The sequence below is a fragment of the Tachyglossus aculeatus genome, chromosome 14 (assembly GCF_015852505.1).
Source record: "Tachyglossus aculeatus isolate mTacAcu1 chromosome 14, mTacAcu1.pri, whole genome shotgun sequence".
Lineage (NCBI taxonomy): Eukaryota > Metazoa > Chordata > Mammalia > Monotremata > Tachyglossidae > Tachyglossus > Tachyglossus aculeatus.
The window spans coordinates 41,100,458-41,116,213 of record NC_052079.1 but is presented as its reverse complement, the minus strand read 5'-3'; the positions used below and the strand labels follow the sequence as shown (position 1 = coordinate 41,116,213).

The 15,756-nt window shown below is 41.2% G+C and overlaps 1 protein-coding gene across 4 annotated transcripts in view; it reads left to right on the top strand.

Moving 5' to 3' along the window:
* Window positions 1–15,756, top strand: part of ANKS1B (ankyrin repeat and sterile alpha motif domain containing 1B) — a 624,779-nt gene that overhangs the window by 187,678 nt on the left and 421,345 nt on the right. For all 4 annotated transcript variants that reach the window (XM_038756218.1, XM_038756216.1, XM_038756217.1 and 1 more), the window contains exon 10: window positions 12,004–12,169. In XM_038756218.1, the coding sequence (XP_038612146.1) occupies window positions 12,004–12,169 (166 nt within the window). The remainder of the gene's footprint in view (window positions 1–12,003; window positions 12,170–15,756) is intronic.

Here is a 15,756-nt window from a genome sequence, read left to right as displayed (position 1 = left end):
TCACAGATTTGGGGAGCAGGTGCAGAGGAAGCTGCTCTCCTTTCCCTCTGTGACTTCAAGGGGTACATTTCCATAATTGGGTTAAGTAGTAATGATGATTTGTATCGATACTGGGGCTCCTAAAAGCACAGGAATTACAAAGTCTGGACTCACTTTCAAAACTGGCCTGGTGTCATTGTTGGATATAGCTCCCTTTTCCTAAGATTAACTCAGTAATTAACTTCACACAAACTTACTCTTTGTTATCCCTTTGAGAACTGGTCCATATTGCAGGAACTCTGCTTTTATTGAAATCCATCCAAGAGGAATTCAGTGCAGTGTAACACAGGCTTCAGGAGAGCCTAGTTGACACAGTCCAGACAAATAAAACTAAGTATCCTATAAACAAATATATATAATATATTAATAGATTAATTGTCCCTGTACTACAAAGCAGTTGTGGTCCAATTTGGGCAGGGATCCCTGAGGGATTGATTGTAAGATCCTTGAGGGAAGGGATCATGTCTACTAATGCCAGCCTACTTTCCCAAGTGCTCAGTACTATGCTCTACCCATACAACAGGTTCTCAATAAAGACTATAGATGGATTGTTGGACAAAAGAGGCAAACTGAGGGCTTTTAATGTTTAGTAGAGATGTGCTATGTGGGTTAGAGTCATGAAGCCCCATGGAGCCAGGGGAGCAGGATTAATGGATAACAAAGACGTAAGACCAGTGCCCCAACACTCCTTTCAATCAGTCAGTAGTATTTATTGAGCACTCACTTTGTGCATTCGATTCATTCATTCAGTCCTATTTATTGAGTGCTCAGTGTGTGCAAAGCACTGTACTAAGTGCTTAGGAGGGTACATTATAACAACAGACAGACATATTCTCTGCTCATTATGAGCTCAGAACAGAGTATTAAGTGCTCCGGAGAGTACAGAAGCCTAGGTCGGCATGATCCCTCCTCCAAGGGAGTTTACAGGCTACTTTGCATTCTAGACCCAAAAGTAGTGGTGTCAGACTGTGCAATAGTGATGCACTGTAGCAGTCCTCCTTCTGTGAAAGCCGTGTGATTTCAAAAATCTCATCTCAGGTCCACTTGGAGGTGTCAGGAAAACTCTAGGATGGGGAGGAGGAATGCTACATTTCCCAGGAGACTCAGGAGCTGATTTATTACATTTTGAAACAGAAGGAGGCTGCTCTGGATGTAGCCAAGCGCTCACAGTTCTCTTGGAGAGTTTTGCAGAGATCCCTGCCTCTTCCTTCTCTAATCTTGGAACGAGCAGCAGGGGATTGCTTCGTTCCGAGCTTTGGTCTTGTCCATGTGGTGATTGGTCGTCTCTTATGCCGTATCTGCGGAGCAGATTAATCAGTGTCTAAAAGGGCTGGCTGTCTTGTTTTTTAGCCTCTTGTTCTAGGTTGTGGTTTCCGTTACAATCTTGTTTTGCATTCTTTTCAGTTTTATTACCGAGTTAAATATCATGAAAGTATTATTTGTTATTAGAGGTATTTAATCAGTTTCATAACTCTTTGAAGGAAACGGGCAAAGTTCCCATTTGGATTCTGGCCAGAATTTACATCTCCTTAATTCTTTTTGAATGCCTGGATTGGTGAAGTCCACTTTTTGCTTCTCACTTTGGTATTGGGACAAGATAGTGCTAGTCTCCCAAACCAGACATAGGGGAGGAAGAGAGGAAGCAGCCCTAGTCACCAGAAAACCTCAGAACATCTCTGAGTTGATGAAATGAGGAAGCAGCGCCAAGGGGTAATTTTTCAGAAAGTCAACTTGGTAGGGAAGGCCCATCCCCACAAGTGGACCATAAAAATTCTCATGAATGTCGTGAAGCCATGGAAACTGCCTTTCATACAGCAACAACAACAAGAACAACAACAACGAAAGAGAAAGATGGCAAGAGCAAAAATATTGGTGTGTTATACTTTGGTCTTTTGGATTTCCACCTCCCAGCTTACTCCAAATGAACACCTGGCAAAAAAGGATATGTGTGCCTATGTGGAAAGACCAATCATTTTTTAACATAGATGCTAAACACCTAATCCCATTCTACGCAGCATGAACATTTGAGTCACACATCACTTTTTTTCCTTCTGACTGTAATTCTAACTTCACTCTTCATCTACAAATATAGCTTCTGGAGAGGAATTGTTTTGAGTAAAATTTAAATAGCATAGGTGGACCCAGCTGCTACGATTTGTCAGTTTTTCAAGGGTGAGGAGGAAGAAAGGGGCACATTTGGCTAAATTTTGATGATCTTGTACTGCAGAAGCTTTGTTGAGAATAGGCATAGAGAATGAAGCTTCAAAATCTTTTAGTTTATAAAGGTCCATATTGGTAAACCCTTGTGGAACTTGGTACAGTAGCTTAAGCAGGAAGTGTACACAGCTGTGGGAAATAGTCACTCCCTGAAAAATCATTTCTGCCTGACATTTCAAATGTGCAGTATGATAGTCGTGTATTCTGAGATCGGCAAAGTGGTCTCCAGGGGTCATATAGACTAAACTTCTAGTTCCAGAACAGGCTAACCTCCAATTCTAGCCCTCTTGTTTGACCTTGGGGACATCACTCAATCGCTCTGTACACAGACTATGGAGTGCTTTTTTTTTCTTTTTCAATATAATTTAGGCAGATGCTCTAGGTTAAGCACTGTTCTAAGCACTAGGGTAAATAAGGTTGCCCCACATGGGGCTTCCAGTCTAAGTTGGAGAAAAGGATTTAATCTGTACTTTGCAGATGAGGTGACTGAGACACAGAGAAGTGGTTTGCCCAAGATCATAATTGGCAGAGTAGGGATTAGAACCCAGGTCCTCTGACTCACAGCTCTGTGCTTTTTTCCATTTAGCCATACTGCTTCTCATAAACCACGCTGCTTCTACTTTGCACCAGTATAGTAGCATCCACTCCTCCTTCCCTCCAGAGGACATAAGGATGGTGAGGATTATTAAAAATGCTCATGACAGTGGTTTAGCATGAGGATTAATGAAAATGCTCAAGTGAAATTGCTTTAGCAATATGAATCTGTAATTCAGTTGAGGAATTATAAAAAAATAGTACATCATCACTATGTCTGTACCACATTGAAAACTTCTGGGAAGAAAGATGCCACTGTCTTTCTCTGAAGCCTTCTCTAAAAGTTGTCATCTCTGATTATGGAAAGTTAGGCCTTATCTCTTATCATGAGAAGAACTGGGCTGGAATTGAGAGCAAGGGGAAATGGTCTTCTGAATCAACAATGCAGAGATTTGAAGAGTGAAAGTACCAGTACTTCAATTCACTGGAAACAGAACTCAGTCCCGGCCCACAACCAAAGTCACACAGTACTTAAAGCACGCTGTCCAAAAGTGTGTGGGAAGACTAGATAGAAAGCAGAATCACGAGGGCAAGCGGGGCAGAGGAAAAAAAGCATAACTGGTACTATGGCTCTATTCATTTGTGTGTATTTTCTCCCCTATTTGATTGCAAGCTCTTTGAGAGCAGAGAACATCTTTTGCTCTTTTTGATGTTTCCCAAGTGCTTATTACAGTTCTCTGCACTAATTTAATAATTTGGAATGTAATGTAAGGCACTTTTTTGGTTAAACAAAAATGCACAAAGTAATTTTAATTTTACGCCATTTAATTTTTACCACTGTTGATGAGAATGTAAAGGGCACAATCAACTTTAATGAAAAGGACACAGTACAATTTTGACCTTAAAATCCATGTCCATTTTGGGAACTTCTTGTCTGGATGAATTTAGGTAATTTTACCCCACTCACCTGCCATTCATTTGAAAATGTCTGACTCCTGCCGTTTTGGGGCTATTGAGATTCAGAAGCCTTAAGTCCTAGAAAAATTATATAATCTTCACCTTTCTGAACTGTGATGATTGGTTTCAAAGTCATTCTGAAGATTTCAGGTTCCCTGCTCACCCAGATTCCACTGAAGCCATGACATACAGAACCTTCCACAGTGGATTTGTGCTGAGTAGCTAGTATACAAAACCTCATAACAGCTTTTACAAATATACAGATATTTCCCATAAAAGGTTTGCGTTAGAAATAAGAATTATTTAAAACTGTTTCCTCTTTTTTGGGTTCTGGATTTAGTGATGAGTTTGAATTTCCCTATTTGAAAGCAGCAAAAAGGTTTCTGCAGATTATTCAGAACCCGTTTCTCAAAGTCTAACAAACAGACGTTGCTCCTTTTTGTGCCCAGAGTTTCTGGAAAATACAAAATGTTTCAGAAATATAAAGTTGGATGTCATGGGCGGGAACATGTCTGCTTATTCTTTTGTAGTCTCCCAATGGCTTAGTACAGTGCTCTGCACATAGTAAATTCTGAAAAAATGCCACTGATTGATTGATGTATAGGGATAAAAAGGTGAGTCATATACTTGATTGCTACATCTGCCTTGACTACTGCAATTGCCTCCTCTCTCTCTGACTTCCCTGCCACCTGCCTCTCCCCACTCCAGTCCATACTTCACTCTGCTGCATGGATCATTTTTCAACAAAAACGTTCAGCCCACGTCTTCCCTCTCCTCAAGAACCTCCAATAGCTGCTTGTCCACCTCCACATCAAGCAGAAACCTCTTACCGTCGGCTTTAAAGCACTCAGTCAGCTCGCTCCATCCTATCTCATCTCACTGATCTCATACTTCAGCCTAGCCCACACATTTCACTGCTCTAGTGCCAGCTTACTCACCGTGCCCCAAGCTCATCTGTCTCACCGCCGACCCCTTTCCAACATCCTCCCCTTCTTCTGGAATTCCATCCTCCTCCATATATGCCAGCCCACCATTCTCCTCCCTTTCAAAGTCTTGTCAAGGTGTCATCTCCACAAGGCCTTTTCCATCTAAGCCCTCTTTTCCCCAGCTCCTTGTCCCTTCTGCGTTGTCTGTGCACTTGTTATTCCCCCCACCCTCAGCCTTATAACACTTATGTACATAGCCATGAATTATTCATTTATACTAATGTCCACCTCCCCCTCCAGACTGTTAGCTTGGTGTGGGCAAGGAATGTGCTTACCAACTCTGCTGAATTTTCCCAAGTGCTCTATGAACACAGTAAGCACTTGGTAAATACCATTGATTGATTGATGTACCCTAGAAGAAAAATGAACACAAAGTGTCCTCATCATTTGTCTCCCTAAGCCATGCTCTTATTTGGAATTGGCTTTCTTCTTGTATCTCACTCAATATGTCCCAGGAGCAGTTCTATTCCATCCTCCTGTCCATCTCAGAAATAGGCTATTCTCTTCATCTCCTCAACACTGTTAATAATAATAATAATAATAATGATAGTATTTGTTTAGTGCTTGCTATGTGCCAAGCACTGCTCTAAGCATTGGAGTAATAACAATAATAATAATAATAATGATGGTATTTGTTAAGCACTTACTATGTGCCAAGCACTGTTGTAGGCTCTGGGGTAGATCCAAGGTAATCAGGTTGTCCCACGTGGGGCTCACAGTCTTAATCCCCATTTTACAGATGAGGGAACTGAGGCACAGAGAAGTGAAGTGGCTTGCCCAAGGTCACACAGCAGATAAATGGCGGAGGTGGGATTAGAACTCATGTCCTCTGACTCTCAAGCCCGTGCTCTTTCTACTACGCCACGCTGAGGCCCAGAGAAGTTGTGACTTGCTCAAAGTCACCCAGCTGACAAGTGACGGAGCTGGGATTAGAATCCTTCCCATCATATTTGAGCCTCAAGCCTGAATGGAAAGGCTAGGAAGAGTGGAGGAAAATAAAATTGGTTCTCCTGATGCTTGATTTTCATGTGGTTTCTCCAGAGTTAAAAAGTTTCTGTAGCCCTGAATGTCCATGTTCATGGGAGCACTGTCCATGGCCAAACAGTGAACTAACTCCAGGCCAAGGGTCTTTGGTCCAATGGTTGGGAAGAGTTGGTGTGGTAGAGAGGAATTTGGTCCACTGCTTTGACCACTGGGCTGAGAATTTCTCAAATCTAGCTTTGATTTTAATATTTCCTCAGTTAGGTAAGTAACAAACCCTAACCCTGCTTCACTGAAAAGGAGCTGGTGCTATTCCCTTCTCGAAGAAGTTGGGAAAGTTCTTTAAAAATATGTTACTGCATTCAAAGACTTTAAAACTGTTTGGTGGGCGAATAGAGTTTTTTTTTTTAATTTTTCTAGTTGTTGTATTTTTACTATAAGTATCTCCAGTAGCCCTTGAGAGAGCATAATAGAGTAGGTAGACATGATCCCTGCCCTCAGGGATCTTACAGTCTCACAGGGGAGATGGAAATTAAAATAAATTACAGATTGGCCTCAGTTTCCTCATCTATAAAATGTTCCCTTTTCCCACGTAGACTGTGAGTCTGGGGACTGGGGTTGTGTTTGATCAGATTAGTGCTTAGTATAATCCTTGGTACATAGTAACATATCACACTTTTTTTTATTACCTGTGTTTATCTTCTGGGCATAGCAAAAATTTCAGGAAGGGAAGCTACTAAGTAGAAGAATTTGTAAGTAAGCATTATGATGACTGGAATGAGTACCTTAGTGTGTAGGTGATATGGACTCAAATGCATAGCTAACCTAGTAGGAAAGGAAAATAGACTGTGGAGATAGGAGATTAGCTGGGGAAGGCTTCCTGGAGGAGATGGGCTTTATTTCGCTTCCTTCTGGCAATGATGGAGATGGGCTTGAGGGGACACTGTGCTGTTGGAAAGGCCATTCAGTAACTCCCACCACTGAGAGAGAGAGTCCCCAACACCAGCCTCCCTTAGAATTTCCACAAAACACATTTCAGCTGGCTAAATAATGTTTACCACCTAGGGCTTTCTGTTAGCAGTCCTCTAGACTGCAAGCTCCTTGTGATCATGGAAAGTATCACCAACTCTGTTATATTGTATCATCATCAATTGTATTTATTGAGCGCTTACTGTGTGCAGAGCACTATACTAAGCACTTGGGAAGTACAAATTGGCAACATATAGAGACAGTCCCTACCCAACAGTGGGCTCACAGTCTAAAAGGGGGAGACAGAGAACAAAACCAAACATACTAACAAAATAAAATAAATAGAATAGATATGTACAAGTAAAATAAATAAATAAATAAATAGAGTAATAAATATGTACAAACATATATACATATATACAGGTGCTGTGGGGAAGGGAAGGAGGTAAGATGGGGGGGATGGAGGGGGGGTGAGGGGGAGAGGAAGGAAGGAGCTCAGTCTGGGAAGGCCTCCTGGAGGAGGTGAGCTCTCAGTAGGGCCTTGAAGGGAGGAAGAGAGCTAGCTTGGCGGATGGGCAGAGGGAGGGCATTCCAGGCCCGGGGGAATACTCTCCTAAGCATTTAGTACAGTGTTCTGCACACTGTGAATGCTCAGTAAATGCCATTGATTGATTGGAACATTTTTTAGGGTAATTGTTAAGGGTTTACTATATACCAGGCACTGTATTTATTGCTGTGATGGATATAAGATTAGACAAAGTCCATGTCCCACATTGTGCTCACAGTCTTAATTTCCATTTTACATAATAAGGTAAATGAGGCACAGACAATTTACCCAACGTCATACTGCAGACAAGTGGTGGAGCTGGGATTAGAACCCAGGTCCTTCTGTCTTCCAGGCCTGTGATCTGTGCACTAGGGCACACTACTTTTCTAACATTGGCAACGTGCCCCTGAACCCTTGGTACCAAAGATGGATATTCCCGGAAATACTGATTTTAACTCATTAACGGAAGCAGTGACTTTCATTCCCAGAAGATGCTGAGAAGTCTAAGGCTAATTTGGAAATGCCAGCTTTGCTAGCCACCTTTTCTGAAGTTTAATCTCCTGATAAGGCAAGGGCAGGAATCTCAGTTCAGTGGTTTAATATTAACATGGTTTAATTTTTCTGTGGAGAAATGACAGCTTTCCAGCCATGTGCAAATATAAATAGACCTAGTTAAGGAATCTGGCGTTCTGAGTGCTGTTCATTAATGAGTACACGTTACTTTCTTGCCAGTCTGGGAAGTCCACCATGTTTCTTGTGTTTTCTCTGCTGCTTTATTCAGGTGGCCATTTCCTTAAAGAGATGAAGTGAAGGGAGAGGGTAAGCCCCAGGAACTGCTAAATGGAAAGCAATGAGAAAATCAAACTTACACATTTTAGAGGCATTCTAGGAAGCAGCAGGACCTGGGAGCAGTGCAGAAATTGTATGGTACTGCAGATTTGTAATGATTTTGTGGTTGCCATTTGTTTACAGCTTGCACATTAAGCAGGGTAAAATAACATTTTTCCTTTTTTTTCCCCTTTGAAATAACTCTGAAGAATGTTACCCCAGCTAGGTTTTTTTTTTCTTTATTTGGGTTTACCTACCATAAGTTTTGTGTTATTTTTCAATCTCCATAAAACTGCTATTTATTTACTATAGTATTTGCATGTGAAAACCAGAGCCTTTGTTTTATATTCTTTTAACATTCAGTATCTTAGTACCATCGACACCATCGTGGCAGCATTCCCTTGCTAATATCATTGGGTTTACTTCTACAGAACTTCCCTTTGTCCCTTCTGAATACATTTTCAATTATATTCTGTGTTGTTCTTCATGATTCCTTTGATTTCTTTGAATTCTAAAGCCCTTTTCACTAGCTACTTATTTCTTTTTTATCACTTTACCCATAATATACCCATTTCTCTTAGTGCACCATAGGCCACGTCCGTCACATTCCTAGTTCTTGTAATAATGACAGTCATTGTATCCACTCTTAATTACAATTAAGCCATGACCCAAACCCCAATTTTCCCCTCCACATCTTTCATCCTTTGTGGGTTCTATTTCCCATTGCCCTCCTTGTTTCTCCCTCTCTCGCTCTCTCCCCAGTCTCCCCCTCCTTACCTTCCTGCTTTTTTTCACTGTGGATCCTTTTGACCGTTATCCCTTCCTTTCACTGGCCCTTAATCTTTTTGGCACATATGGGAAAGGGAGAGGTTCTAGTCTCCATTTCCCCATTTTACCCTCCTCCTTGCAAATCTTTTCCATTCTTTTCACTGAGCCTTTTACTTATTTTTTCCCTTTTAATCTTCCTTAAACTCTTATCTGTGTTCTCCCCTTTTGTGTCCTCAGAATTGTTTCAACCTGTTTTTTGGTGCCACTTTACTCTCGCTCCTTCCTCCAATCATTATTTTTCCCAGGTTTTTCAGAGTACAGTTATCTTTTCTCTCCTCCAGTTCCGTTATTCCCCATTTCTTCTTTTCCTTCCCTCTGATTCCTCTCTCCTTGTTGAGCTCTGATTCCCAGCTTTCCAGATAGTTCTGAGCACTTCAGATTCACATGGCCTTTCCCATCTATAATGATGGCATTTGTTAAGTGCTGTTCTAAGCACTGAATACTTAAAGTACACTTTACTGCAGTATCACATTTCCTCTCTTCTTCATCTAAACAGGTAGAACACTACATTCAAAACTAAAATGTCATCTTGACTCCTATTCAGAACACATTTTGGGCCTCCTTCTATATTATGCCCCAAACAAAATATCCCAAAGAGATAGTTGTTTAAACTGTCTTCCTCTCCAGGGCCAATTGTACTTTCTACTTGGACTCCCTTGTTCAAATACATTATTATTCATTCTTGATTGAGTGAAAACTTTACTGTGTCCCTTCAGCAGCACTGCAGTATTTCTAACTGGCCCAGTTTCACTGCAAGTAAATGCTCGTACAGGTTTTAGCCACCACCTGCTTGATGTCATAGCTAGTTTTTTTTCCAGATCTCTTCCTTATTTTCCAGGCATTGTCTCTTGTGATAATCATCAATAATATCTGATCTTCAGGTTCAGGTCATACTCAGATCTAAAGCATGGTGTTTGTTTCTTGCCCTCATCAATCAGTGGCATTTGCTGAGCAGTTACTGTGTGCAGAGAACTGTACTAAGTGCTTGGAGAGGGTGCAGTAAAACAAAGTAGACAAGCACAGTGTCTATTTCCTGCGCACAGTGAGCTCACAGGCTAAAATGAGTGTGCCCAGTGAGTCTTCAGTAAATGCTACCATTTACTGTGAGCGGAGCACCCTACTTAATGTCATTGGTTTTAGTCCTGCAGAGCTTCCCTTTGTCTCCTCTAAATGTATTTCCAATTGTATTCTCTGTTGCTCTTCTTCATGGCTCCCTTAAAACCCTTTGATTTCTGTGAGTTCTAAAGGCCTTTTCACGAGCCCAATGACTGTGAGAGTATAACAGAATTAAGTGAGATTAATCGGGACACATCTTCTGGAGAAAGTGTATTTTCAGGAGGGCTTTGATGATAGGGAATGCTGGGATCTAGTGGATTTGAAATGGAGGATGTTCTGGCAGAAGGAAGGGCTTGAGGAGAAATGGGTGGGAGAGAGGAGAGGGAGGAAGAGTGAGAAGTTTCCCATGTGGGGAGGGTAGAGTCTAAACTGGGGAGAGGCAGGGGAAGAGAGCAGATATATGGAGGAGAGAGCTGATGAAGTGTCTTGAAGCCAATAGTCATGAATTTCTGCTTAATATTAAGGGAAACAGGCGGCCACTGGAGTTGTGTGAAGAGATGTGTGTCAATGATACTTTAAAAAGGCAATCTGGGTATGGAGTGGAGAGAGGAGAGGCAAGCCTTGAGAGACCAGTAATGAGGTGATGCAGAAGTCCATCGTGAATGTGATGAGAACCTGTGTCATGGTGGTAGTTGTTTGGGAAGAGAGGAGAATAAATTCCAGGCTCCCCGGTCTGAGTTCGGAAGATACTGTTCGGCAGATAAAGTGGGTCAAGCCTCAAGATCCTAGGGGAGGACAGTGGCAGTAAAAGAAGGCAAAATGTAGATGCACAAACACATACACTCCCCACTCTCCTCCGTACAGCAACAGCAATTCATTGAAATACTTCAGCATGGAGAAGCAGGAATGGCCGGGGTGAGCGGTGAAATGCCATTTGAAGCAACCTGTCCTGGTGCCACTCCTGCTGACTTTCCGTATGTGCTGAGAGATTGGTGGTAACAGCAGCGGTCATGGCAATGGCAGATGCGGTTCCTTCCAATGCCGTTTCTCATCCTACTCTGCTTCTTCTCCTGTCTGCCCTGCCACATCTGCTACCACAGCTGTGGCTGAAAGCAATACTATGGGGAGCCTGCTAGTCATTTTCCAGGTGGCTGAAAGGGAAAAAGTTTAAACTCTGTCCCATAGTGCAGGACTCATGGTCACATACTTGAAGAAGCTTCCAGATCAGGACAGAAATTAAAAATCGAAAAATACTCAGTAATGAGAGAATTGAGACTGTTAGCTGTCTCACTGTTAGGGCGAGAGTATGATTAGGAATTGAACTTGGTTTCTTAAACTCTGCTTTCATGATCAATATTACTGTTTATCTGGGTTTATTTTTATATGCTTCTTGATTGTTCAAGACAGTTCACACTTGCCTAGAAATTTAGTAGCAAGAATCATAATCTATCAAGTGCGAATTATGTTTAATTAGTTTAGTGGCTTTCAACCCTGTTTCAGGCGTATACTAAAATCCATAAAGATAAGCAAGGTTATAAATAGGTTCTAGGAAAAATTTATACATTGTTGATAGGTAGAGCCTGGAGATAGAAACTATTTCCAACTCGTCAGGGCAGAGCGGCATCTATCTGTTTTCCTTCCATGAAAGGGGATTGGAACTTTCTGTCTTTCCCCTGTACCATCCTCCACACCCTCCTCCCACCCCATTCATCAGTTGTGTCGTTTTCAAGTCGGTGGGAATTGAAAATCCAAATCTGAGGACTGCAGCAGGCCAATTCAATTGGAGAAGCTTAAAATATAAATTCACATTTAATATCAAATGCCGGACAATATATAGGAAAGATATGCATATCAACTATACGATAAGGAATTCTCTTAGAGAAAGGGACACTATAAAACCATTCTCTGATATAGTTGTTACTCTCATATGGAATTATTTATTCATACTGATGTATTATCAGTTCTCAATCATTTTTTGGCAGAATTGTTGAAGTTGATTATGTCTTCCAGTTTTTATATGTCAAGCCTGTCTTCTCTCAAATCTGCTCTTCTACTTTTCAGGAGACTTATCCAAAGAAGAGGAGTTATACTTTGGAAATTGTACCACCTGCTTCTCTAGATGTGTTTCCTTCCGAAAATGAAAGCCATCTATGTGATCTCATGGACATAGCAGTAACGAAGAAGCCCTGTTCTTTAGAAATAGCAAGGGCACCTTCCTCAAGAGCAGGTAATATTTCTTATCAGTGCAGTGATCTGGTAGTATATAAATATTCTGACATCGTAATTGTTTAGCTGAGCCCATGGTACAGATTGAAAGTGATCACTGACGTTTGCCAGCAGTAGATATCATAAAACATCAACAGAAAATGATGTCAAATTAAGTGCATGTAAATGTTTTTATGAAGTCAATTTTATGATCAGTCTATTGTATTTATTGAGTACTTACTATGTGCAGTACACTGTAGTAAGCGCTTGGGAGAGTTCAGTATAACAGACACAAGTAATGATCTGAGTACTGCTTTTAATTTATATTCTTTATTGTGCATGAATCCCATTAGTACAGAGGGCAATAAACTAAGGTTCCCATTTCACAGTTCAAAAAATTAAGGCCTATGTAATTGATTAATCTGCAGTCAAATATAAATTTTGGGGGTGGGGGCTGGGGGGAGGGAAGAAAGTCTCAATTTAAAGGATCTTTTTAGTCTGCATTTTGTCATCACTTCTGAAAAGGGAACAAAAGAGCAAGAGAAATTGAGTTTGAAATTCAGAATGGGATGTTGATTTGAAATGAATTTGGGGTCAATAAAGATTATTAAACACTGGGATTGGTTGCCAAGAGTTGTTGTGAAATTTCTTCTCTGAAAATTTCTGACTGGTATAGGCAGCCATCTGCCATCGCTGCTATGGGTGGTTTATTTTCCTCCTCCTCAGAGGCAAGGGATGGAATTGAGACCTACCCAATGTTTGGGATCATGCAGAACATGTTATATCTGGAGTGGTCATTTAGTCACAATTAATTTATATTTTTCTTAATATATTTTATGATTTCAAAAGAGAGGTATGGTTCACCGAGCGGCACAAATCTCAGGAAGTATTTGACTATAACATAGGCTCCTTCTCTGGAAGGAATTACTGGTTTGATTTCTCAGTAGACTAAAGCACTGGAAGGCTAAAATTTTAGGAACTGGGATTATTTTGGATATAGAAGAGAAGGGCCGAGAGGCAATTGAAATAAGATTATTTCAAAATTTATGGGACAGAGCCAGTTGCTTTTAGGGCTCCCCACTTCTTTCTCCATTCTGTGCTGAAGAAGCTCTCCAAATCTAAAATGGGTCCTCGGGTTTTCTCATCTCATCAACTATCTTTAGCAGATATACTATATCGATTTATTTCATTTATGCATTCTTTACTTATGTTTCTGTAACCAGTTTTTCCTCCTAATCCCAGTATATACATAGTTTGTTGCCTGCCTGTCTCCTCCTTTCTATAAGTACTCTAGGAATCCAACTGAATAAGTATTGTGTACTTGAAATGTGTAATGCAGTGCTCTGCCTGCAAAAACTGCTCTATAAACAGTGATGAATGCATGAAGAATGAAACCACCTGTACTTTTTTCAAAACAGCGCAGCTCAGCATTGGGGGCTGTAGAACTTTGTTTCGTGTAGTAGCTGCTGATGGATCTTGTCTCCCAAGCTTCCTTTCCAAGCCCCATCAATCAATCAGTGGTATTTAATGAGTGCTTACTCTGTACAGAGCACAATATACTAAGCCCTTGGAAGAGTACAGTAAAACAGAGTTGGAATACCCGTTGCCTGCCCTCCAGGAACGTACCCCATGAGACCTTGATTTTCAACCTGGGGACTTGTTATTCAGGACAGATATTCTCTCCTTCCACCACACATACGCTAATTTCCTGTAGACCTTCTATCTCCCTTCTAGCCATAAGAGAGCAATTATTCACATTTTACCCAGAAGAAAGCAACTATCCAAATTTACCATCATTCAACATTGTTTCAGTCAGTCAGGGGTATTCTCTGTGATGAAGGTGGACCCTTATACACTTTTCAGTGGGGCTTTGATTGTTGTTTGGGTGGGTCTGTATACAGTCTTCATGGCTGTGTCATAGCTAGAGGTACATACAGTTATTTGCATGACTTTTTGAGTAAATAATATCTTGTTTTAACCTGTGTCTTTAGAGGCAGAAGAGACTTTTAACTCTTGCAGTCTATCTCGAGAAGGAAGCTTCTCCATTTTTTTTTATTAGCTAGGTTGCCTTTCTCTATATCTTCAGCTCTCTAAATCCTGGGGACCAGAATTACATGCTTATTTGCCTGTGCAGGAGCTGCAGGGTAATAGAGGCAAAACTTCTGCATTTTGTTTAGTTTTCTGATCCCTTTCTGATGATGCCAAGCATTTTATTGGCCTCTTTGTAAGCGATGTAGTTTTAGAAGTAAACCAGGGATTGTTGAGTCACAGTTCTCATCCAGCTTCAGTAGGAGGAAATACTTAATCCAAATAAGAGGGCAGTCAGTAGAAGTAGCACATTCATCCTCCTACAAAATATAGAAATTGGGCACCTGTTTGTTTTCACTGCCTTGTGCTTGGAACAGATGAACCATCCTCCCACAGGCTCCAGAGTTTCTGAACCGTGATATTAGCTGGGCCAGTCGGTCCTTTTGACCGTCTGGCTAACCCACCTATTAAAGAAGCCTGGCCTGGTCATTGGACTCAGATATGGTTTGAACAATAGCACTTTGCTAGATAAAGTAGTAGTAGAAATATTCATGAAGCACTTACTGGGTCCAGAGCACTATACTATCAATCAATCAATCAATCGTATTGAGCGCTTACTGTGTGCAGAGCACTGTACTAAGTGCTTGGGAAGTACAAGTTGGCAACATATAGAGACAGTCCCTACCCAACAGTAGGCTCACAGTCTAAAAGGGGGAGACAGAGAACAAAACCAAACATACTAACAAAATAAAATATACTACTACTACTATTACTAATAATAATAATAATGGCATCATCATCATCATCAATCGTATTTATTGAGCGCTTACTATGTGCAGAGCACTGTACTAAGTGCTTGGGAAGTACAAATTGGCAACATATAGAGACAGTCCCTACCCAACAGTGGGCTCACAGCCTAAAACACATTTATTAATCACTCACTATGTGCAAAGCACTGTTCTAAGTGCTGGGGAGGTTACAAGGTGATAAGGTTGTCCCACGGGGGGCTCACAGTCTTAATCCCCATTTTACAGATGAGGTAACCGAGGCCCAGAGAAGTTAAGTGACTTGCCCAAAGTCACACATCTGACAATTGGCGGAGCCACTTTGAACCCATGACCTCTGACTCCAAAGCCCGGGCTCTTTTTCACTGAGCCATGCTGCTTCTCTACTACTGCTAAGTGCTGAAACAGGTGAGAGTTAGACATGACCCCTGGTTTAGTACTTTACAGAGCTCTGCTGCTTTCTCTGCAGGGAAAAAAAAGAGGAAATTAGGGAGAGGAGGGTAGTCAGGCCATAGCATCCACTGCCTGGCTCGTTGTGGACAGGGAATGTGTCTGTTTACTGTTACATTGTACTCTCCCAAATACTTAGTATAGTGCTCTACACACAGTAAATACAATTGAATGACTGACTGAATGAGTAAATAGTTCAGTATAAAGTCTGGCTGGTTGGTTCAGTCTCCACTTCATGCATTTCCGATAGTGATTGGTTTGGCTGCACTTCTTCTCATACTTACTGTGGCCTTCCGGTGTCGGACCTCTGTACTACCTGGATAAATAGAGTGAATGATTCTTGACC